At 33.0% G+C, this 26,959-nt stretch overlaps 1 protein-coding gene across 4 annotated transcripts in view; it reads left to right on the plus strand.

The window, feature by feature from the left end:
* COP1 (COP1 E3 ubiquitin ligase) overlaps positions 1 to 26,959 on the plus strand; it is a 240,146-nt gene that overhangs the window by 168,514 nt on the left and 44,673 nt on the right. For all 4 annotated transcript variants that reach the window (XM_051998899.1, XM_051998901.1, XM_051998900.1 and 1 more), the window contains 2 exons: positions 13,794 to 13,918; positions 24,091 to 24,251. In XM_051998899.1, the coding sequence (XP_051854859.1) occupies positions 13,794 to 13,918; positions 24,091 to 24,251 (286 nt within the window). The remainder of the gene's footprint in view (positions 1 to 13,793; positions 13,919 to 24,090; positions 24,252 to 26,959) is intronic.

Raw genomic sequence — 26,959 nt, forward strand, 5'->3', positions numbered from 1 at the left:
AATAGATGTCTTCACAAGGATGGCTTCTTTGTAAGAGGAGAGAAGGGAGCCTATATGAAAAATATTACGAAGATAGAAACATTAGGACTTGACAACAGATTGATTATAATATCTTACAGAGAATGAGGAGTAAGGGATACAACTTGTGAGTCTAAGTAAGTAAAAGGCTGGTGGTACCTTCAAATAGAAATGAAAAAGTTTGGAACACGTAGATTTTTAGAAAAGATATTGAATTCCATTGTTGAAGTTAAGATGATTATAAGTCCCCCACTTTGAAATGCACACAGTATACATTTGGAGATGCAACACTAGAAATTAGGGCTGGATAGGTGATCCATGAATCATTTGCATGGAGTTGATAAATGAATCTCCTTGGGAGCTGATGAGATAATCATACAAAATGGCATAGAGGGAAGTGAGAAGAAGATTCAGGACTGAGCCATGAGGGACATCTACCATTGTAATTAGGGAGGACAATTGAGATAAAAATAACTGCAGAGGAGTAGTTACATGAATACGAGAAGAAACAAGAGCAAGTAGTAACATAAATATCTAGATAGAAGAAAGTATCAAAAAGAGAATGATCAACAATGTCTAAAACTGTAGAGAGGTCAAGAAGGATAATTAGATTTGGCAATTAGATAATGGATAACTTTGAAAAGAGAAGTTTCAGTTAAATGATGAGGTCAGAGGCTAGATAGAATGCAGAAAAAGTAAAAGGAAAAAAAAACTAGAAATGTCAATTGTAGACCGCCTTCTCAAAGAATTTATGTATGAAAGGAAAATATAGGACTACATCAGTAAAGGATATACCAAGTGAAAGATTTTTCTTTTTGATAAATACTTTAGTTTTAAACTTAAATGCAAAACAAGAAAAGAAAAGAAAAAGCAAAACATTGCCATGCATGCAACAGATCATGAAAAGATATACTATAAAACAATAGATTTCTATTTTAAGAAAATCTGTAAAATAAATGCTATACATTGTTTTTAAAGCTGCCCAGCTTTTTAAAAATTTCCATTGATACTTTTCTTTTGTTCTGTGCTATATATTTTACTTTATTTTTTTCTCTTTCTCCACTTATCACCCAAAATAAAGATGGTTACAATTAAACATTCTATATATCTCTATCTATAAACATACACATAAATGCACATGCATTCTGCACTCATACACATATATGTAAGACCATAATATGTTTATTTCTTACCTGTTTCTCTGTAGGTGGATAGCATCTTTCTTCATAAGTTCAGCTTTCATTGAATGTTTTTCTAATTCAAATAGTTCATCATTTCTTATATCACACCAGTATTCCAAACCAATCACATCCTAATTAAGAGAATATCTCTGAAAGGTTTTTCCTCCCAATTTTCTGCATTCCTTCTATTCTTGGCTACATACATTTTAATTAATGCAAGAAAATTTTATTTAAAATAATAGAAATAATCTTTTTGCACTTCAGTGATGCTCTCACCTTATATTATAGTTTAAGGTCTGATAATGCTGAATTGACTTCCTTATCTTATTTTCTTGGTTTCTTTGAAGTTTCTGAGTTTTTGTTCTTCCAAATAAACTTTTTTTTTTCCTAATGCAGTAAAATAATTTTTAAAATGTAATTGGTATGACATTGAATAGATTAAATAAAATTGTCATTTTAAAAATTATATTGGCTTTACTTATCCAGGAACAATAAATATTACATCAATTATTTAGTGTTTAGAATTTTATATTCATATATTCATATTGGCAGGTATATGCCCAGGCATTTTAAGTAGTCTAAAACAATATTGAAGAATATTGTTGATATAAACTGTTGTTTCTCTATTTTTCCCTTTTAATTAAGACTATTTTAACTTTAATTTTGAGGTCATGTTTAATATCCCCCTTTTTTTTTTCTTTTTTTTTTTTTTTAAACACTAAATTCTGGTCCTGCCCTTTGTTCTCATTCTCTCTCTGTATGTATATACATATGTGTGTGTGTGTATGTGTGTGTGTGTGTGTGTGTGTGTACACATACACATAATTTTTATGTTTCCTGAAAGCAACATATTGTTGAATACAAAAATTTTTATTTGCTATCCATTTTCATTTTATGGGTAACAAGTAAAAGATTTCTGTTGCTGGTGGAGAAGTAGAGCTGTTTGTAGGTGATAGGGAAACTGTTATATAGGTTAAAGATTAGTGGCAGAGTAAGATTGGGCAATCTGATGGAGAAATTAGGATGGCATAGGATCTCTTGTGACTATAGAGGGTTTTGCCTTGGAAAGGAGAAGTATCATCTTTTTACGTGAGACAAATGAAAGAAGAGATTGAGATGGGTGATAAAAAGGTTTAGAAAAGCTGTGGTTGGGGGGCAGCTAAGTGATGCAGTAACCCTGAAGTCAGAAGGACCTGAGGTCAAATTTGGCCTTAGATACTTAACACTTCCTAGCTGTGCGACCCTGGACAAGTCACTTAACTCCCATTGCCTCAGGAAAAAAAAGAAAAGAAAAGCTATGGTGGTGATAATTAATTAGGGAGTTATAAAAATTTCCTTGTCAGTGTTATTTTTTCCTGCTTCATTCAGTGGCTTGTGAGTAGGAGTAAAGGCATTATATAGTGGAATTAATCCCATCCTGAGGGGGTGCCAGAGCAATATTAGCAATAAGATAAAATGGTTGACAGATTTGAGAGGAGAGTATAAATTTCACTAGTGGGTCAATGTCAGGGGCCAGGACCAATCGCAAGGAACCTCAACAGTGACTGCCTCTTCCAGCTTCCCTGAGCCTGACGGGGCTTCGGACATCTCCGGCCCTCCTCAGGGAGACAGGAGGAGGGAATCTCCAGACAGAGAGCCGAGGTCGATAGAACACACAGTGATGTTTATTGATGTTACAAGTCAGCGGTGTCTCCCCGTACCGTCCCGTGTCCGTTCTTTTTATAGTTCTTTTCCCTCCACCTGTCATTCATCAATCTGGGTAGAGACTCCTCCCCAATCCCTCCCCAAAGGAGAAGCCCATCCTTTCTGTGCCTCCCCCGCCCCCAGCCAGGCTCCACCACCTCAGCATTGCTAGTGTGGTAATCAAGGAATCCTGGGTTAGGGTGGGTCCTGACACAAAGGAGTCTTTAACTCACTCCAGGAAGTTCAGGTCCAGAGCCTCTTACAGGTCAACATGTGGAAAGGATGGGTCTGGCCACTATAAAGTTGTGATGCTATGGTAAAAAATGAGAGTATGAAGTGTTGGAGGCTGCATTGAGGATGAAGAATGGCAATACAGGTTTGTAGGTAGAAGAAAAGATGAGATGACAATAGATTATGATTAGACAAACTATTTTAAAAGGCCATAAAATAAATACACAGTTAAACTTTTAAAATTTCAGACCTTTTTGTATTTTATGAAACTTATAAGCAATCTTTTATTTATTTTTATTTTTTTATTTTTTATTTTATAATAACTTTTTATTGACAGAACCTATGCCAGGGTAATTTTTTACACCATTATCCCTTGCACTCACTTCTGTTCCGATTTTTCCCCTCCCTCCCTCCACCCCCTCCCCTAGATGGCAAGCAGTTCTATATATGATAAATATGTCACAGTGTGTCCTAGATACAGTATATATATGCAGAACCCAACAGTTCTCTTGTTGCACAGGGAGAATTGGATTCAGAAGGTAAAAATAACCCGGGAAGAAAAACAAAAATGCAAATAGTTTACATTCATTTCCCAGTGTTCTTTCTTTGGGTGTAGCTGTTTCTATCCATCATTGATCGATTGAAACTGAGTTAGGTCTTTTTGTCAAAGAAATCCACTTCCATCAGAATACATTTTCATACAGTATCGTTGTTGAAGTATATAATGATCTCCTGGTTCTGCTCATTTCACTCAGCATCAGTTCATGTTAAGTCTCGCCAGTCCTCTCTGTATTCATCCTGCTGGTCATTTCTTACAGAACAATAGCATTCCATAACATTCATATACCACAATTTACCCAACCATTCTCTAATTGATGGGCATCCATTTAATTTCCAGTTTTTAGCCACTACAAACAGGGCTGCCACAAATATTTTGGCCCATACAGGTCCCTTTCCCTTCTTTAGTATTTCTTTGGGGTATAAGCCCAGAAGTAACACTGCTGGATCAAAGGGTATGCACAGTTTGATAACTTTTTGGGCATAATTCCAGATAAGCAATCTTTTTAAAAAGATGAAATGTTAACACAATTTATATGATCACACTATCATCGACCTAGAATCACCTACTTTTGTCAGGGTCCACATGAGGTTGTGGGGCTCATTTGATTCTGGTGAGTCCTGCTATTGTTGAGGTAATTTCTTGGGTCCTTCTGCAAATGACTTTCCATTGAAACAAGAGCTCAGAGGATTTTTGGTGGTGTTGTTCTGACTATAATTTATTTGATTTTTAAGATTTAAGGCATATAGATAAGTGAAACTTTAATGCTATTGATGATGATGATAGTTAATATAATAGATCACAGCATTTAGAACTAGAAATAACATCTAATTCAATCTCTTAATTTTAACAGATTAGGAAATTGTGACTTTGAGAAATTGAGTGATTTGTTTACAATCACCCAGGAAGTATACAAGCCAAACAAATTCCATTAAATTTAATCTTCTTTCATTCAGTATACAATCATATGAATAAAAGGAGGAAATGTTTTTAGATCAGAACAATTCTCATAGAATTAAAAAAAAAAAGACAAGAACTTTATTAATCATTTAATCCCCTCTTTTCATTTTATAGATGAAGAATTGAAGCCTGAAAATAACAAATCTTCCAAAGTCCAGCAATTAATAGGTGGAAGATGTAGGCATAAAACCCAGATTTTCTGACACAAACCCAGCACTATGTTGTGTTGTCTTACCCAGTTATGTGCCACTTGAATTGTGAACTTCTTTGAGCTGAAGCATTTCTTTTTTTTTTTTTTAAGAGTATTTTATTTTTCCAAATACATAGTTTTCAACATTCACCTTTGCAAAATCTTGTGTTACAAATTTTTCTCCCTCTCCTTCTCTCTCCCACTTCCCCAGTATAGCAACTACTCCAATATAGGTTAAGCATGTGCAATTCTTCTAAATATATTTCCATATTCATCATGCTGTACAAAAATCTGATTAAAAGGAAAAAAAAAAAACCAAGCAAACAAAGGTGAAAATCCTATGCTTTCATCCACATGCAGTGTCTATAGTTTTTTTCTGTGAATATGGATGGCACTTTTCATTACAAGGGTTTGCTTTGTTGAAAAAAGCCAAGTCCATCATAGTTGATCATCACATAATATTGTTGTTACTGTGTACAATATCCTCTTGGTACTGCTTATTTCACTCAGCATCAGTTCAAACAATATTCCATTACCTTCATATACCTTTCCTGCTCTCCTTCTAGCTCCTGGATCATTGGCTATGTTTTTCAGCAGGTGATTTGGAAATCTGTGGGCTCTGAATATAATGAGTCATTTGCTTGTGGTAGAGAGTAGGAAAGGTGCTGCTTGCATCAGTTTCATTCCTCTAGTGGGTAGAACATACTTAACTCATTTCTTTTCTTTTTTTGGCAAATTTTGAAAATATTATCTCATTTGTTTGAAAGTAAAATGAGGGCACTGGATTAGGTGACCTCTTAGAACTCTTCCGGCTCTAAATTTATCATTCCAGTGACTATTGACATTTAAATTACCTTAAAAACATGATATCACAATCCATTTTCTATCTCTTCACATCCTTATTAGTCCTTACATGCTTATTCACTTTTCCTTACATGATCAGTACAAACATCATGCATATTCCATTCTGGTTCTACATTGTATTTCGTAAAGGTCTTCCCAAAGTTCTCAATAATTTTCAGACTTGTCCAGTTTAATTTCATTACTGTATTCCTTCACATTACTTACAGGATCCCATATTTAGCTCCAGAAAGGGAACTTAGAGTCATCAAATCTATCTCCCTCATTTTCAGATGATGAAATTGACACCCAGAGAAGTTAAGTTACTTAAGTTCACCTTGGCAGTAAGATCAGAGCCAGGTTTCAAATATTATTGTTCTTATTACAAATTCAGCGATCTTAAGATATTTCTAATTTTTTTACAATATGTAAAATTCTAATATGAAAATATATTCCCTTTTTTTCTCTCATAGAAATTTTTTATTTTTAAATTTTTGAGTTGTAAATTCTCTCCCTTCCTTGTACTTTTCTCTCACTCATTGAGAAGGCAAATAATATAAGTAATACAAGTGAAGTCACGCAATATATATGTCCGTATTAGCCATGTTGCAAAAAATAAAAATAAAAAGCAAAAAGCAAAGCAAAACAATTATTCTTTAGCCTGTAATATGAAAAATTTTTGATAGTTAATTATGCATCTATGTATTTGTGTATATATATTCACAGCTGTAGTCCCACTTAATATGGCAGCTATGTGGCACAGTGAATTAAGAGCCAGGAAAACCAGAACTAAAATCTTGCTTCAGATACTAGGTGTTTGACACTGGGAAAGTCACTTAAGTTCTCTCAGCCTCAGTTTCATCAAATAATAATAAAAAGAAAGAGAATTTAACATTTTTATAGCACCTACCATGTGCCGAGCACTTTGATAGGAACTTTTACAAAGTGTATTCTAGTTGATATTCACAATCATCCTGGGAGGTAAGTGCTTATTATCCCCATTTTATGGTTGAGGAAACTGAAGCAATCAGGGATCACATGACTTGCTAGTGTCACACAGCTGCTAAGTATCTGACACTGGATTTGAACTCAAATCTTCCTGATTCCAGGCCCAGTGCTTTAGCCACTGCACTATCTCACTGCTTCATGGCTTTGTAAAATGAAGCTAAAAAGAACAATCTACTTTTCAAAGACTGGTTGTGAAAATTAAATGCTATAACATATTAGAAACTTTGAATAAAATCTTGACTGTCTAAAAGGCAGCTATTGAATTCATTTTGATGGGAGGGAAACAAGAAAAATTATTTCACTTAAGGTAAAGAACTTAAGGCAAGGAAACTCCTTCTAGTATAAGCAGACAATCTCCTGCTTTGTAATATGTTACATTGGAGAGTTTTTTTTTTTTTTTTTTTTTTTTTTTTGAGTTTCTGAGAGTTATGTGACTTGGTCAGGGTCATACAACCAGAATATCTCAGAGGATAAACTTGAATACAGATCTTAAGCATTTATTTGATATCTCAGATATGCTAGACACAAGGGATACAAAAATGGTATGAAAAGTGTTCTTGCCCATAAATTCCCTACATTGTCATGGAGATGCCCGGATGTTCTACCCAGAAAATTGTAATACATACAGATGAAAGTCAGACATAGTTTGGGAAAGAGGTTGCTAATATTAATAGGAACTAGTCAGCCTCTCACATAATAGGTCATTTTAGAGTCAAGCCATAATTTGAGAGAAGGATTTCACAGGATGGAATAAGGAGCATGAAGGACAGCCCACATAAAGGCACAGGAATAGCAAGCAGAACATCATATACTTATATAATGTTTTACCTCTATAATGGGAAGTAATAAGAAATCAATCTGGAAAATTTGATTTGAGCTAGGTTGTGAATGCTAAACAGAGAAGTTATATTTCATCCTAGAAGCAATAGGGCAGCACCAAAAATTCTTGAGCAGAAAAGTAATGTATAGTCAGACCTATGTCATAATAACTAAAGTATTATTTAGTAGAGTTTCTTTTTTCCTTCATTAGACTTTTATATATTCCAAAGGGGAAAATTATCAGAAAACAAAAGCATCATAGGATAATATAAATTCATTAGTAACACGACTTAAGTTAGTATATATGGAAGATTAGTGAAAAAAGGTGACCATTTATTTACATTTTATTGTTGAGGAGCCTAGATGAGTAGTAAATAAAATAAAGCATGTTAAGGAAGTTAGTAATCCATGTCTTGTTAAATCTAACATGGACAAGATCTATTCTTTTGTTACTTTGTTTCATGTTTATCCACATTTAACATTACCAAAAAACATCATTGGTTTCCAACTCAATTTCTTTACTTGTTCTTTTAACAGTTTTCCCAATGGCACTGAACATAATTGCAACAATTAAATAGAGTAGTTAGTCTATCATTCTCACATCACTTTAAGATGGGGCTGCTTTCTGGGTTGTTTTTCAAAAATATGCATGTTTCTAATTTTCCTTCAAATCTTAACAGGGTGATGATAAATTTTTTATTTTATGAATTAGAACCAATAGTTGAAAACTAGAGGTTACAGTAACTTAAAAGGATAAATAAGTATCTTTACGGTAGATTGATTGGTTATGAAAAATGCCAGTATTTAACTTAGGGTTAAAGTACTAAAAAATGATAATTCTTTAACTCAATAAGTTTGCATTTTTTAAATAAAATATGACTCTAGTTTATTCTCTCTACTTACCATCTCCAGCACACCTAATAATATAGAGTCATAGTCTTTGAAAGGTTATTGTAGGTTATTTGCCTCGTAATTCTAAATGGAACATGAATCTGTTGTCTAAAATCCATAACAAAAGGCAACTTATTCATGGAACTTTGGATAATAATAAAAAAAAAATTCACTGTATCAAAAGGCACTTTTCTATTTTCAAAGATCTAGTAATTGCCAATAAATATTTTCTTAATTAAGGTACATTCTGCTTTCCTGTAATTTCTACCTACTATTCCTAGTAGTTTCTGTGAAACTTCTTGATCAGCAAAGTGATATGGTTAAACCTATGTTTTAAGAATACTACTTCTGGTAGCTTTGTGAAGGATGGAGTGATATGGGAAGAGACAATATATAGGGAACTAGTTAAACTATTGGAGCAGTCTGTATCTGAGAAGGCAGTGGTCAGACCTAGAGAGATTGAGTGTGGTTAGAAAGAAAGGGATAGATGGGAGTCAATATGAGAAGATAACATAAATAGGCTCTAACAAGTAATTAAATGGTGGAGATGAGTGAGAATGAAATTGATTATGGTTTCTAGATTGCAAACATCGGTGACTATAAAAATGGTGGTATTCTTGAGAGAAATGGCAAAGTTAAAGAGATGTTTGGATGGCTTTAGTGGAAAAGACAATGAGTTCTGGTTTGAACATAATGAGTTTGATATTTCTATGAGACATCAAACTGGAAAAGAAATGTGGCAGTGAAGTGTATCTGTAGGATTAGAGCCTAGGAGACAGATGTAGATTTAAGATGTTGAAGTTATTAAGGGACAATATAGGGAGAGAAGAAAACACTAAGAACAAAGCTCTGGAAAACAACCACATTTAGGAGGACAGGATGAGCCTACAAAGAAGACCAAGAGAAGTTTTGGAATAGCTTCCCTAAGCATGGAGATAATATCAGTCTTTAGGAAGCAAAAGGATTGACATTAGCATGATGATCAAGTTGAAATAGAACATAGCATGAATTTTTTTTAACAAATCTTTATCAACATAGTTGTGTGACTTTTTGCAGGAGACTTTAACAGTAAACAACAGTGGAGAAGGTAGGTGGTATAGGAAGACCCCAAGATTGAGTCTAAAAGCATAGTTGTTGCTGGCCAGTAGGGTAAAGGATTCAAGGATTTGGACAAATATCATCACCATTTCATCCATCTAATCTATTGGTTTTTTTAGTTAGTCACCAGTGTGATTCTCTTCTTTTGGACATACTATAATTTATCAGTATACCTTCTAAAAATATGAAATAATATTTGAGAAGGATATTATACAGAGAAATTTATTCTGTCTTGTTTTGGACACTTTCTACTAATGAAACTTAGGAGTTTCTTAATGTTTTTTCAGAGCTATTGTCTATGATTTTTCTCATGACACTCTTCAGGAAATACCTTGCTATTTTCCATCTGTTTCTCTATCATCCTGGGCATTATTGATCACATTTTTCTTCTGGATACCCATTTCCCTTTAGGATTTTGTGACATTGCTTCTCACCAGTTTTCTATTTTTACCTTTGTGACTTCTCCTTTTTAGTATATTTTGCTAAATCTTCTTCCAGATCCTGCCCACTAGTCTAAGGTTGCCTAAGATTTGTTCCTCAACAGTTTTCTCTGCTTTCTATGTGCCAAGAAAAGGTTTTGGACCATCATGAAGGCACCAGAAACTGTGTAAGGAGCAGGAATAAGAACCAGCTGGCAGCTCTATTGCTCAAATTCCAGAGCTAGGTATTAGATCAAAGGAACCCTGCAAAAAGGACCTCCAGTGGTGGGGGATTAAGCTAATGTGCTGGGCAAGAAGCAGGAAGATAAATTAGAACAGCTGTGATTCTGACTTTGGAGTCACGTTCTTATTTTCAACTCCCAACATGATCTAAACCCTGATGTTGAATAACTAAAGTAAGAATTAGACCAAGAGGGAAGCTGCTGTCTGTCTGAATCATTAGAAATTACGAGTTATCTTTTGCTGGTCTAGGGATCTCTTAGAGCTCCAACCAAAATTAGGTCTTCAGTTGTATTGTAACACTCATACATGAGATAATAATTTACAGAGCTCATACCAAGAGATCAAAGATCAGACTTCATCCTAAATCAGGCAGCATTGGGTATATTGAAACCTTGCAGGTCCACAACATGAGCTGTTCTTGAGATTTTTGAACAGCACAAGCACCCAATACCAAGAGAAAAAATCATGGCAAAAGATAATATAGAACAAGAACAAGTAAGGCCTAGATACGTTAGCTTGGCCCTAACAGAACTTCCCAATTTAGCTAATAAGATAAGAAAACAAAAGAATAATCCCACCATAAAGAGTTATTATAGAAGAACATCCAAGATCTAGCTTTATGATTGAGCTCTGCTCCTGGGATAAGGGCACTGTCTCAAGCTTCCTATGCAGCTCTGAGCCTTGGCTTTGAGTACAAGGGACCCTTGTGTTTGCAGAGGTAGCTTTATCTGCACTTTTCAGGAAATAGCCTTCGCAGAGTTTATCTTCTCAGTTGGGATTTGAGGCTGTCCTCCTGATCTACTTCTCTCCTGAGCCAGGCCTCTGTCTGAGCTGGGCTGAACACCCTTTTCACCTCGTGAGACTGACCTTTCTTGAAGTTTTTCCAGTCTGTCTTGAGCTGGAGAGTAGTTTCATTCCATCAGACTCTGTTCAGAGGCTTGGTTTCATGTGGTTTTTGAGGGAAACTGAGACAGTTCAAGCAGCTTTCTGGCTTCACTCTGCCATCTTGGGTCCACCTGCAGAAGTCCCAATGGTTTTTTTTTTTTTTAAACAGTTCATGAACCTCAGGTTCTTTTGCTGATATCCAAGATCTAAAACTATCAAAGAAAAGTACAACTTAATTTATAAAGTTTAATTGAAATTCCTGGAAGAAATTAAGCAAAAGTTAATAAAGGATTTTATTAATAAAATGAGAGTACTAGAATAAAAAAAAATGCAAAAGCATTAATGATAGAGAAAATATCTAGAAGGAGAATTAATAGTTTAGCCCAAGAGGTATAAAAATATTCTTTGAAAATTAGAATGGACCCAATGAAAGTTAATATCTGTGGGAGGGTTAAAGAAATATTAAATTAAACTGCCAAAAAATTCAAATAGATTTCTAAAAGTGGGATAGAGAACAGCAATGTGGGGTGAAGATAAATATTACATTTAACAAAGGATGGGGGAGAGTAAGAGAGTAAATTGAAGAGGAATTAGTAATAAATGCAACAAACTAACCTAGGAGCATCAAATATGCAAAAATAGGAGTTTACAAAGGAAGAAAAGATAAAAACCTATAACTGGTATCTGAGTGAAGGAAAAAGGAAAGACCCAAGAGAGTGGAACACGTTTGTATTAGCATCTCTGCACTAGCATTTAACAAACTTTCTTGCTCAGCATCCCCATCTTTGTAAACAGGGGTGAGAAGCAAAGAAAGTCACAAAGAACCAATCTGACTAAAATGCAAAGGAAAACAGGTAACTGGGAAAAATATTTATATCAAGTTTTTCTAATATGAGACTTATTTCCAAAATATGTAAAGAATGAATTAAAATGTGTAAGATTTAGAGCCAATACCTAATTGATAAAATTGTCAAAGAACACTAATAGGCAGTTTTTCAAGAAAGAAGTTCAAGCTAATAATATGAAAAAAAAAATTCAGCTCACTAGTAATTAGAGAAATAAAGCCACTCTGATTTTTCCCTCACCCCTAGAAGATTGGTAAAATTTACAAAAAAGGATATGATAGATGTTGAAAGGCCAGTGGTTAAACAATTATATCAAAGTATTCTTGGTGAAGCTGTAAATTAGGTTATCTATTCTGGAAATCAATTTGCAAACATTCCTCAAAAGTGTCTAAACTGCATGCTCTTTGCTGTAGCAATTCCAGTATTAGGCTTATATACTTAAGAGATAAGAGAAGCGGGAAGTTGAGGTAATGCCCAAGAATTGGTGAATGACTAAACAAATTATTATATATTATTGTGCTGTTAGAAATCATGAAAAAGAGAAAATTAGGGAATATTTGCTAGAAATAATGCAGCCGAGAAAAATTTCCAGCGAACAAATTTACACAATAACTACAACATTGTAAAGACAAAGTACTCTGATCAGTACAGGGATGAATCATGATTGCTGAGGATTCATGATGAAGCATGCTACCTATCTCCTGATAGAGATGAGAGACACTTAGACAAGTGCAAGAATTGATTTTGCTTTATTGTGCATATTTAATATAATGGTTTTGTTTTCCTTTTTTTCCCCTTCTAGTTGGGACTAAGTAGGAAAGAGAGAAAACCTATTTATTAATTGAAAACAATTCAATTTTTTAAAAGACAGCAGTTCTCAAAATTATATCTTGCTTTGAATGGATGACTGGACTAATTATGTCATAGTTTTTTTTAAGGAACTGAATCATTATTTAGTCTAAAGATACATAATTAAGAGGCAGGATTATGTAGAAGGTGACACTGTTTCTACATGTATAAAACTATCTTGCCCAAAATATTGACCCTCTGTAATTTGAACTAAACTTAAAATAGCAATTTACTTTTGCTTTTTTGCTTTTAATGCAACACAGTCATTAATCCACAGTGTACTAGATGGTGGAAAAAGAGTAAAAAAAAAAATCCTTATCCTTCAAAGAGTGTTTTTTAGAACCTTAGTAATTTCAGCAGTTACATTTTGATAGAATAATTTAATTGTTAGCATTTAATTGGAATAAATAAATGGAGTTTATTACTTCCTTTTAAAAATGTATGTCAACAATGCATTTTTACATATGTTTTTCTAATTTTTTTCAGTTGCTTTATAGGTTAGATTATTAATCATATTTTGTTAGACTTTATTCTCCATAAGCATGTATATAATTCCAAATATATGTAGAAAAATTAAAAGTTGCTCTTGGAAGACATATAAGTAATGTTTCTTTAATTTTTTTTTTTTTTTTTGTATGTGTGTGACCTTGGGCAGATACATATGCAGCCTTGCCAGGCCTTGGTTTACACTTGTGAAAATGAAGAGATGAAACCAAATTTCTAAATTTCCAGATTTCCATCTATTTCTAGATCTTTGATCCTAGTTCTTTAAAAAAAATAAATCTGTCACAATATTGACTTAACATTAAAAAAAAAAAAAAGAAAGACAACCATGTTGATCATTCACAATTTCTTTGTTGTTAGGACCCTTTAATGGATGAATGAAATAACTAAAAAAAATGGCTTATATTCAAGATAAAAATATAAATAGGCTTTTAAAGTAATATGGAAATAAACTTTAAATAAAACAAAAGGGTTAAAGCAAAGCCTTTGTTTCAGTGAAACTGGAAGGTTGATTTTATTGCTTGTGTTAGAAAATCTTAAATGTATTTTAACTTTTGTGCTTAACTTCAGGTCAACTGATAGTCAACTGAAGTTGTGGAATGTAGGGAAACCACACTGTTTGCGTTCCTTCAAGGGCCATATCAATGAAAAGAATTTTGTTGGATTGGCTTCCAATGGAGATTACATAGCCTGTGGTAAGTTAAAGTTAAAGCAGTATGGTGAAATAAAATGAGGAGCAGATTTGGAATTAGTGTTTCTGAACTTGCACCTGTGTGTTACTTGTAGAGCTTAGACAAATCATTTCTTCTTTGGCCTCAGTTTTTCTCATCTTTAAAATGAAGAAGTTATACTAGACCATGCTTATGTTTCCTTTTTTATTGTAAATCTGTGATCCTGTGTCAACTTTTTCCTTGGTGCTGTTTAACATCTTTTTATGTCTTACAAATTGCCTGCTAAATACATTGTTTATCTTCTGTCTGTCTTTCTGTCATGTATTTTTATCCATTATGTGTCTCTCGGTCATCTGTCTCCAATCTCTACATATTTACAGAAATATATAGCTCTGTGCTTACATACATACACATATACATATACACACGTGCACAGGCATTTGTGTATATATACCTTTATATATAAATTATACATATAATTATAAGTATGTATGTTTAGGAGGAAGCTTTATGGACCAGATTTAATTTTTTTGGTATTTTTTCCGTATATATATATGTGTGTGTATATATATAGATAGATAGATAGATAGATAGATATAGATATATACACTAATATACACTTTATATGTGTATTAACATCATATATTATCTGCCTGCCCTACTATCAAATAGACAAACTCTGAAAAATTATTAACTTAACTTACTGAATTGTTTTATATAAATATGTTAAAAATCTAAATATGGTTATACTGGCATGTCACTGAATGAAATGATCCATTAAAGGACATAGTTTAGATAATTGAAGTACCTTTTTAAGAATAAACTTTTTAAAACTACTTTAACAGAAATGTTTCTAAAATAATTATTCTCGTCTTTTTGCCTTTTTTTAGATTTATTTTTACTGTTGATTTTTTTCATATCAATTTAATTTCCAAGTATTTAGCTTTTCTTTTCCCTACATATCAGACTTTTTTTTGTAATAAAGTTTTTTAAAAAACAAAAACAAAAACAAAAAGCAGGTCAGCAAAATTGATTTACCATTGCTTGTATGTGACAACATAGGCAACATTATATACCCATTGGCCTCTACATTTACAAAAAGCAGAAAGCAGCACATTTACTCAGCTCTTCTTTGGATCCAGTCTTTACCATTAAAATTGTACAATGTTCAATTTCATTTTATTATTTGTTTACATTGTTGTAGTTACTGTATATGTTGTTTGATTATGTATGATGTATGATTAAGAATGTAATCTCATGTGATGGGAAGTTAATTTGTGTCTACTCTGGAATTCTGCCCTATTGTCTGCTCTTACTATGAAAACTCCACCTAAGGCCACTTTATCCTATTTCTAATTCCATGTCCTCTCCCCTCTCTGCTACCATTACCATTTTGTGTCCTGCTGCACTCAAGCTCTCTGCTAGAGATGGATGTAGCCACAGAATCACAGAAATTGAGGGTTGGGAGAGATTTGAGCAACTATCTTGTCCAATTCAGATAGCAAAAGAATCCCCTGTAATACACCAAGAAACCAGCAATGCAGCTTTTGCTTCAAGACTTCCAAAGAAGGGGAATCTTCTAGACGCCTGTCATTCCACTTTTGGATAACTCCATTTATGAGAGGGCTTTTAAAAAAAAAATGTCAATTCTAAATTTACCTCTGCAATTTTTACTTGCTGTTTGTGGTTCTTCCTTTGGGAGCAAAAGAAAGAAATCTAATCCTTCATTTGACAGTTTTTTAAACAGTTGAAGAAACTATCATGTCTTCCCCCCAAGTCTTTTCTCCAGGCTAAACATGTCTACTTCTTTAAGAAATCATTTGGGGAGGATTCTGGAAGGATAGTGGAATAAATCAGTAAATTGCAAACTCTCCAGATTTTCCCCACCCTAAGAAGAAATTTGTGCCTCACAGCAAATAGAGACTAATGAGAAATCAAGAAGACTTGGTACAGAACAAGGATCCTCCTAATACAACCCAAGAAAATCTGAAGAAAGACCCTTGCTAGGGATTAGCCAGTGTGAAGTGTAAACACTTCTTCATGAATACCAAGTGGGGTCCCCTGGGGCTAGCTGGGTTTGTTTGGAGCCTCAGCAGGAACCACAGAAACTTTCACCTCCTGCACTGTGTGTTGAGTCTGAGTCCATGAAGACTGAGTGAATCTAGGCTAATTGGGAACACCAGACCCAGCTGTGCTGCAGAGATGTGGCCCTGGGCAAGAAGTAACTAATATGTGGTAAGTGCAGAGGCAATAGAGCAGGGACGCTGTTGTCTGTGGGCACTTGTAGGAGCTCTTGGTTTGGGTTCTAGGTTAGAGGGGAAAGCTGAAGTGAAGCTAGACATACCATCCCTTAACCCCATGATTTGAGGTGCTTACACTAATATTTGTCATTTAAAAAAAAAATGAACTGACAGAGAAGAGAGAGCCCAATCATAGAAACTTATGTTGTGAGTAGGAAAGACAAGGATTCATCTTCAGAGGAGAACACTGAATTTAAAAAAGCTTCTACTCTAAAGAGTAATGTTAAATGACTCCCTCACCAGAGAGAATTTATAGAAGTGAAAAAAAAAAATAAAAAATCAAATGAAAGACATTGAGGAAAACTTAAAAAGTAAAAACAATTGCTGAAAAACAAGAAGTTTATGAAAAAAATTTCCTAACTAGAAAAGGAGATAGTTTCAAAGCCAATGAAACTACCAGAGATCAAGAAATAACAAAACAGATTATAAAGAATGAAAAATAGATCAGAATGTGAAACATAAGAAAAACACTATATCTGAAGAATAGATCAAAAAGAGACTTTAGAAAAATAATTGAATTACCTGAAAGCTATGACCAAAAACAGAACATTGACATAATAATCCAAGAAATAATCTAGGGGAATTGTCCTGGAGTGATAGAACAGGGGGAGAAAGTAGAAACAGAAAAATCCACCAATCATCACCTCAAAGAAATTGAAAATACATAAGAATGTTATTGCCAAATTTTGAACCCCCATGTGAAAAGAAATTTTTGCAAAAAACAAGAAAAAAATTCAAATATGCTGGAGCTACGATTAGAGTTGTTTAGGACTTAGCAGTAGTCACAATAAAAGACTGCAGGTTCTGGAATCATATCTACTGGCAATCAAAAGAACTAGACCTGTGGCCAAAAATATCATATTCAGCCAAATTATTCATAATATTGAATTTAAAAAATGGACATTCAATGAACTTGCAGATTTTCAGGGCTTTCTTTCACCCAAACCTGAACTCAATAGAAAATTTAACATATAAGAACTAATATTAAAGATCAATTTTAAGGAAGTTAATAGGCAAATTGTTTGTTTTTTACATGGAAATGTATACCATATGTTTAAGACTGACGTCAGCAGTTGAATGGCTCGAAAAAAAAATTGGGTCAGAATTTTAAGTTAAAAATAGTAATTATGTTATACTGATAAGGTACAGAAGAAGAATAGATACATAGGCATCAGAGAAGAGTGTAGGACTGGTAATTCTGAAAACCTACTCACATTAAGAATGGGTTAAATAGACAGTACTATACACAATCCTCCCTACCCCCCATATATATACATACACATGACATTAATATTGCACCCTTCAAGTTCTATAAAGAAATGAGGGAGGAGAAATGGACAGAAGAGAAAACAAAGGGTGGAGGACGAAGGCAAGGGAGAGATCTATGGATGGGAGAACATTAAGTAAGTTAAAGAATAGAATTGAAGAGTTAGTAGGGATAGATGTGTGTGGGCATGTGTGTATATGTATATATCTATGTATTTATACATAAATATATCCTTGCTTAACTATAGCCTACCTGGGGATGGTGGGGGGTGTGGGGGGGGGTAGAAATGTAAGGGAAAAAAAAGAATAAGATAAAAAAAAGTGCACAGCCGAGAATAAAAGAACAACCTACAAGGAAATACAGAAAAGATGGACATGAATGTGATTTGTTCTACTGCTATATATCTTTTCTCGAACCAGTAATTTATTGTTATATATTTTGAATATGCCCTGATGATCTGCTGGGCACATAAAAAAAAAAAAAAAGAGAAATATGTCATGGTCTCAAAAGCCTTTCCCATCATGGTCACTCTCCTTTAGATGCTGTCTATATATCAATGTCCTTCAAAAACTCTGGCTTTCATATCTAAAATACAATAGAGAGTACAATGGGATCATCATCTCATACCTGGAATGTATTTCCCTTGTGATGCAGTACTTGATAACATGAACTTTTGTTGATCCCACATTATACTACTGATTCATCAAAAATCGAAAAGCCCCTGTTTTTTTTTCAGAAAAACAAAACAAAAAACCTGTCCTTGCCTCTCATCTTTTCCTTGTGAAATTAAAATTTTGTGACTAAATGCCAGACTTTGTGTTTATCCCTTTTCCAGCCCAGTGCTCTCACTTATCATAACATATTAGCACAAATGTTAAGCATCACACATCAATAAGATACTTTATCATAGAGCTCTTACCATATTGACATTGAACCATTTACTAATAATCTTTAGGAAATATCCATTCAACCAGTACTACATACATTTAGTTTAATTATTTTTAATCCATATCTCTTTATTTTCTCTAAAAAAAAAAATGATGTTAAATATTTCATTGAGATTTCTGTGAAAATCCAGGGGAATTGTATCTGTACATTTCCAACATTTGCCACAAGTTTAGTAATCCTTAAAAAAAAAAAAAAAAAAAAATTAGGTAAGCTAACTTTGTTGATTAAATTGTGCTTGGCTCTTTATCATTACTGCTTCCCATTCTAGATGTTTCACAGCTGTTTCCTCAATGATCTATTCTAGAATTTTCCCAAGAATTAATACCAAACTCAGTGGCAGAATTTACAAATTCTGTTCTCTTCCTTATATGTACCCTTGTAATCCTCTCTCATTTTCCATGCTTTTTCAAATTATCACTGACAGTGGCTTAGCATTCACTTGTCTCAATTCTTTCAGAATGTGAGTATATCATTCATCTGGGCCAGTACTCTCTTACTTTGCTCTCTCCTTACTTATCTTACATGTTAGTTCCCTGGTAATAGTTTTTGTTATATTGTTTTTAATGTATAGGCTATTATATTTTGTAGAGAAAATGAAAGCACTGTTGTTGGTTATTATTAACCATCAATCTCAAGCAAATGTCTTGCCCTTTATTTGATCCTTTTTTTCTTTCAGTTCTGCTTTTTAAAAAAGTAAAACAAAAATTTTGCCTTGTCTTTATTTCCCTTTCTAGCCTCAATTCATTCACACTTTTAATATTCCTCATAGTGTTTTTATATTTATTTATTTATACTCATTTATTCATTCATTTATTTACTTATTCATTCATTCATTCTGGCTTTATGGATGTTACATGAGCAAGACAATCCATCTTACTACTCCAGACATTTTCTCTGACTGTCACCCATACCTCGAGTGTTCTCTCTCATCTATTCTGACTATATTGACTTGCCTGATTTCCTTTAAGTCTCAGCCCAAATCCCAAGTTCATCATTGTTGTTCAGTCATTGCATTTGTGTCCAACATTTTTTCATGAGTAAAATCCAGGTGCAGACATTTACCAGTTGTGTGACTCTGTGCAAATCACTTAACCGTTTGCCTCAGTTTCATCATCTGTAAAATGAATAAGAGAAAGAAATACCAGACTACTCCAGTATTTTTGCCAAGAAAACTCTCAATTGGGGAGGAACATGACTGAAAAATGACTTAATAATAGTAGCTATAGCAAGCTATAGATTCTTTTCGGGAAAACCCATTAGAATGTCCCTTTTAAACTCTGACCTGCTTTTTAAAATTTATGTAAGTAATTCCAAGAAATAACAAGGGTGAAAAAACCTTTCCTTTGAATTCCTCAACAGTTGACAATGTTCTCTAAATGGTAAAACTTATCTTCAGACCAATTAAAATGTGAATTTAAAATGTGACATAAAAATCAAATATTTTCTATAGTGAAATTTGTTGAAGGATATGAGTTATTGCATTGATAAATTGTATCACTAACTATATTGGACATTCTAGAAATAGGAATGATTCTGATGGTCCCTTTATGACTAGACAAAGTACATACTCTTACTAGTTTTATAGATTTTTTTTTTGGTAGTCCCGTGCCAGCTTCCTGCATGATGATAGTGGTATGAAAATCCATGTGAAAGTTACAGAATGAGTCTTAAACAATATTTCAGTGTGAGGCAAGATTGGTCATACTAATATAATGAAAAAGCTGTACTTTTGACAGTCTCTCACTTTTGAAGTGTTCTTAAACAATTGCGTGCTCATTGATCATCCGGCCTGTGAGAGAACAGTTTTTTTTTTTTTTTTTTTTTTTTTGGAGTACTAATTGCCCAGAGTACACAAAACTAGCCTTTCCACACAGAAGATTAACTACCAGCCTTAAGAAATATTCAGACTCAGCAACCTTAGATGCAGGTACCTGTGGATGGAGGGACTTTTAATGGATTGGCTCTTATAATTAATCTCAAGATGATATACAGTTAATGATATTGATAAATGGTGGTTTTGTTAGGATGAGCAATCTTCTTAACATGAATAATAATGAGTAATTTAAGAATATCCTTGACAGAGGCTGCTTTTATCTTTGGGGTGAGAGTATTTTTTTCAGAAATTAAAAGAAACTGATTCACTTTTGACAAATTTATGAGGCTACAAGAGGCTATGCTTCAAAGAAACTGTAAGCTTCACCTACAGCAAAACTAATTACAGTAAACTGTAGTTATTGTTTCTTCTTTATAGCAATAGAATCTTTCTAAATAGCTATGGCACTTGTAGTTTCTTCCTCTCTTCTATAAATAGAGGTTTCCCTCTTGCCATCTCAAATCCTCTCTCCTCTTCATCATTAATACTATAAGGCAATGTTGGATTAATGTTCTTTATGAGCACTCTCCCCTTTTCCCTTTCCAAGCAAGGTTTCTGTTTTATTTCTTCTATATGTCATTGCCTTACATTACTTTCTATACTATTCTCCCACAGTTCCTCTATATATTTTATCTTTTTTTTTGAGAGACTAAAGAAATTATTCACCCTTCACTTTTCTTGGTCGAAGTTTGTCTCCAGCTCTTCTATATGTTTTACCTCTTCCCATTCTTCCAGAGAAGGTGTTGATTTACTCAGGTTTAGGAGACCTGAATATGATATAATATGTTTTGATGTAATATAATAATCCATGGAACATTAATTCTTTTCTATCTTTATTTAATAAATTCCCTTTAAGATTTTAACTTTTAGTCTTTTTTGTCCTTTGTTGATCCCTTTTTTTCTCTCATTCCTCACTTTAATCTTTTTTTTAAAGGAAAAAAACAATAATTGATTTCATTACTTAGTCTTTGATAATGATACTTATTTTTCATGTGTTTCCCTTTGTTGGTAATGTTTGCAGAATAAATATTCTCTTTGTATCTTTTTTTTTGTTTTTGTTGTTTTGTTTTGTTCATTTTTGTTGTTATTTGTGTAGAAATGTCATTCTTTTCTAACTTTGAAAGTTGCTAATTTTGGTGCAGTTTTTCAGCTTATTATGAGTTAAAATTTAAGCTCTTTTATTTTTTCATTCATTTTTCCTATTATGACCACAGAATTTCTGAGGATATCACAAAGGAGAAGTGATTGATTGTTCCTTTATAACTTAAGATTCTTAAGATTGCTTTTAAAAGTTCTGGGCATTATAATTATAACATTACTTGCCATCTCATATTCATAGTTTTTCTGTATCTGTCATGATTTGTTTTGGGTTTTTTTCCCCCAGAAGATGTATGATAATTGTTATTTCTTCATGATATTGTAGAGGTATGTCTGTTTTCTTTCTGTCAAATTCATATTAACATTTGTTTCATTGTGTTTCTCTTTTATTTCTCTTTTTTCTGTTTTCTTCCATTTCTATATTTTTATATTCTGATCTGAACAAATCTTTCAGGATCCCAACTTCTTTTACTTAATAATCTAATGTATTTCTATGTTTTACATCTTGTTTGCTTTTTTCAATTTTTTATTGAAAGTATGAATTCCCTTTTAAATTATTCCAAAGTATAATTGATGTTATTAAAAGAATAACTACAAAGTTCTATAGAACTGTTTTTGGTTAGGGAATATGTTCATTTTCTTTCATGATGTATTTTCCCATGATTTTGACCTCACTTTCAATTTTTACTTAGTACTTCTTCCTTTATGAACTTTTCTCAAGTTTATTTATGAACTAGGTTTTTGTTTGAGTTCAGCATTTGGGTCTTTCCATTTTTCTCCTTCTTTCCCAGTCAGTTGTTGCACTTGCTCTTTCATGCCTCCTCATTATGTTTCAAAGAGATAGTACTTTCCCAAATGATTTTCTTGTCTTTTTTTCCTTGGGTAAAAGCTCTTTCCCTTTCATGTATTGCTGTATACTACCCTTTGTCTTCCAGTTGCTTTCCCTCTTTCTTTGAGTAATTGAACAAAATCATTCTCCTTTGCTTTTTGGCTGGGTCATTACTGTTAGGGGATAAGATAGGGGCCTTACTAGTCTAGGGATAAGATAGGGACCTTACTAGTCAACCTTGAAGGGTAAGTCTGCAAAATTGTTTTTTCTTATATGTATCAGATATGTGGGATGAGTTTATTGTGTTGGGACAGTGATTAGGAAAAAACCTTGTTAAACATTTAAGGTCTTTAATGTTATTTCATGAGGTTATTCCTTTCTGTGGTATATTTGTCATCTTATGAATTTAGCTTTATTTATTCTTTATCCGGTTCATAATTCCTTTATATTGTTCTGATATGGAATGGGCAGATAGAGAAATTCACAAATCTTTTTGTCTTCTAAAAAACCTTAAAAAATGTTTAGCTTTTTATTGATAAAGATCATTCTTATTATTGGGTATGTAGACAATTGTATAATTGTTTCCAGGCTGCTGTGCTTTATTAAAAAAAAAAAAATCCTTTTTTTATAGTTTGTGTTTTCCCACAAAGTCAGTTATGATTTTTCATTTCTCTTGGTATATATAACAGTTAATCTGTTAATATTTTCAGGATCTGACACCTAATTCAATGCTTCTAAACCAGTCATAGGAAACTAGGACAAATTAACTATTTTACTTAAATGTTTGTATAATGATGTTTCTTTAAAATTACATGCAAAATTAAGAAATAGAGTTTTGAGAGAGAATTTGAGGTTTAAATTCATATGCTTTGTTGCATATAATATGAACAAAATATTTTTCATAGAACCATTGGGTGGATATAGAATCAGAATTCATCCTCTTGTTAACAGTCCAGAGTAAAATAAGAAAACCATTTTAAAACTTGACTAATTGAGCTTTGGCCTTAGGGTAATTATGCATAATTTCCTCCTCATAAATTCTCTCTTTATTCCTTATTTAACTCATAATCAATTCACCATTTTTCTAGGACCCCATAAAACATCTATAAGATGATTTTTGGACTAGATAGTCTTATAGTTAACTGAGGGGCTTTCCTTTAAAGTCTGTAGTGTGAACCATTTGAAGTACCCTGTTTAGCATTTTGCTTAATTGCTTTCAAAAACCATACTTTGTGAAGCATTTGGGAAATGTCTACCATATTAAAATGTATCAGCTATCAGTAGGTTTTTAAAAAACTAGCATCAGCAGCTTGATCTCATAAAAAGGACCAAGAATTCAGTTTAATCAATTTTAAGTAAAATGAGAAGAATGGACCTTGAATAAATCAGTTGAAATGTTTTCATTTCTCTCTCCCACTCCTTACAGCTAAAAAAAATCAACAAATCTCAGTTCTGTCTCCAGCATCCCCTCCATTCAGGTTTTTCTTTTCCTTTGATTTTGTTACCATCCTATTTCAGGTTCTCATCACTTCTTGACTAAACTGTAGTATCAAGCTTCCTAATTGGTCTTTTTGCCTCAAGTCTTTCTCCTTCTCTAGCTTATGCTTCACAGATTTTCTAAAGTAATATACCTTGAGCACAGGTCAGATCATGTCATTTCTATTCTCAGAAGCCTCTCCAGTGGCTCATTATTGTCTCTGAAATGAAATGTATACCCCAATTTAGCATTTAAAGCCCTTTACAGACTGGTATCATCTTGCCTTCTTAGACCTGTTACATGCTACTCTTTTTCACATATTTTCTAAGTCAGAATTTATATAAGTAATGATTATATATTAAGAATTCTTACATTCTAAAAATAATTTCTGCTTTTATTTCCAGGAAGTGAAAATAATTCCCTCTACTTATACTACAAGGGCCTTTCAAAGACGTTGCTGACTTTTAAATTTGATACAGTCAAAAGTGTCTTAGACAAGGACCGGAAAGAAGATGACACAAATGAATTTGTTAGTGCTGTTTGTTGGAGGGCACTACCAGATGGGGTAAGTTTCAAATCATGTTTTTGTTGAATCATCTCCTACATAACTATTTTAAATATTAAGTTAAAGATTTATTTGGAGAATTAACACAGTTTTATTTATTGTCTAATTATACAGTATTACATTGCTATAAAACATACAATTTTAATGGTAATTTATTTAATAATGTGGGAAATTGATATTTTATTGATTTAGTAATGTAAGAAAGGAAAAAAAAGTCTAAATCATGTAATTCAATAATACTCCATTAATGCAGAATTATTTCCTACAAAAGATGTCATTACTAGGTTAAATATCTTCATATTTTATTTAATTTCTTAGGCAATAAACGATATTTTTTCCAGGCCAGAGTTAAAGAATTGAGAACAATGCCACGAGTTCATCTGGCTTGTTATCCTGTCTTTCTGACATTTAAGGTTAAACAAACAGATTTTCCCCCTTTTCTTGAAGCTATTTTTTGAAAATGTCTTTTATCTCTTATTGCCTCTCATTTTTCAATCTAGTCATTTCCTTCAGCTTTTTTTTAAACTTTACTTTTTTACTTCTTCTCTTGACATCTTTGAGTACTTTTCATCATTCTTTCTGTTTCACATAATCTTTGAAGGAAATGGTTTATACATAATTTTATTTTTGTATTAAGAATTACATTTTTGTTAATTGATTCAATCATGTCATACTCTCTCTGACCCCATTTGGGGTTTTCTTGGCAAGATATCGAAGTATTTTGCCATTTCTTTCTCCAGCTCATTTTACAGATGCTAAATTAAAGCAAACATGGTTAAGTAAGCTGCCTAAGGTCACACAAAGTACTCGTAGCCAATATAAACTTAGGTCCTCTTGACTCTGGGGCTGTTGCTCTATTCACTGCACTACTTATTTGTCCCAAGAATTATGTTATATAGGTTAAAATTTATTGCTTAGGTTCACTGGCTTTACTTGTGTGTGTGTATGTGTGTGTGTGTACATTTTCTTCTGTTGTCATGCTTTTTGCTGTTTCTTGTCCCAAAATCGTTCTGATTTTTGTTTTTGTTCACCTGGAGAGTTAGTATGTATATCAATCTGACTGATTTTGTCAAAATTGAAAATACTGTATATTAAAAAATCAACAGGTCTCCTTAGAATGGATACATTTTTATTAAGATCCTCAAAAAAATCAAGAGACTTATAAGTAAAATACAACTTAGTAAGGTGGGATTTTTTGTTTTTGTTGGGGGGGGAGTTATTTGTTTTTTTGGTTTGAATTTTATGTTTTAGAGAGTTAATGAAACAGTCTATTTTAAAATTATGAGTAAGAAATCCATGATTCCCTTGGTGTGCTTAGTTCTTGCAGCAGGGCAGATCTTCACTCTTCTGTAACTTGGTAGAAAATCTTCAAGATTTGATCTGGTTGAAAAATTCATTCCACTGTAACCAGTGTGATAGAACCTTTCCTCCATCTCTCCTTAAATAGTAGTAGAAGACCTCTAGTCTGTTGCTGGGCTCACATTTTAAACCTGTCCCATCTTCTTAACAAGCCAGAGTTAGCATTCCACTCTGTGTGAGTAATGGATAGAATGCCAGATGTGGAGTCAAGAAGACTTATCTTTCTGGGTTCAAATTTGGCATCAGATGCTTACTGGCTGTGTGACTCTGGGTAAGTCACTTAACTCTGTTTGCTTCAGTTATCTCATGTTCATCAAGTGAGCTGAAGAGGAAAATGTCAGACCTCTCCAATATCTTTATCAAAAAAGGTTTCAAAAGGGTCGTGAAAGAGTTGGACACAGCTAAAAAAAAATACAATAGCTGGAAAACTCAATGTCTTTCTCAAGCCATGATGAAACATTGGGACTAGACTTTGTCAGAGGAAATGTAAGACAGCTTCCCTCTTAGGAACTAGAGAAGAGGCCACAATGTAGATATCTCCCAACTGCCAATTGTAACACTTTCGTATATAATGTGGTGCTCTGATCATTACTAAAATTTTAGAAGCAATGATCATCTTCTTTTTGGTACTTTCCCTATAACCTCTTAAGCTATGATCCAGATTCAGTTCATAGGCTATCATTTTTCCACTTCTGCATTATACAATCTTTAAGGTATATTTGGTATTAATCCTTTTTATAATCTTTAAGAGTGAATAATAGGTAACAAAACAGTATCAGATAGCTAACCATGGTCACAGGACTGTAATACCTCCTTCTTCTTGCCTAATTTCAGAAAGTTAAGAAAATTAATGACTATTTTTTTCCCATTTCTACTGACTGCACAGTTTCTTTCTTTTAATGGTAAGCCCAGTTTCTTTTTGGATGTTATATGACTTTGTTCTTTTTAAAATGATTGAAACAAAAACATAGAAAAGAATTTCTGTGTGTGCTCATAGATTTTTTCTTCATAATGTTTGTTCCATTATTTGGGAGTGAAATTATATTTAATAGATAGCAGTTGTTTTCAACACTAGATCATTAAAAAAAATTAAAACAAATACATTTCATTTCAACTTTCATACTTTTTCCCCTACAAGTACAGGTTCAGTATCATACATGCATTTTTCTTAAAATGATAGAATGCAATTGGTTTGTGTACATAAATTCAAGTTTTTGGATAAATTTTTAAAATATTTTTCTTTGTTTTTTTTTTTTTTTTAACCTAGCAAAGCCACTTTTTGCCAAAAGTTTTTGGTCTTCCTTTTTTTATTAGGAAAGAGCCCTTTTTAATCTCTGTGTTTTCTTCTG

Source organism: Antechinus flavipes, chromosome 4, assembly GCF_016432865.1.
Source record: "Antechinus flavipes isolate AdamAnt ecotype Samford, QLD, Australia chromosome 4, AdamAnt_v2, whole genome shotgun sequence".
NCBI classification, from domain to species: domain Eukaryota; kingdom Metazoa; phylum Chordata; class Mammalia; order Dasyuromorphia; family Dasyuridae; genus Antechinus; species Antechinus flavipes.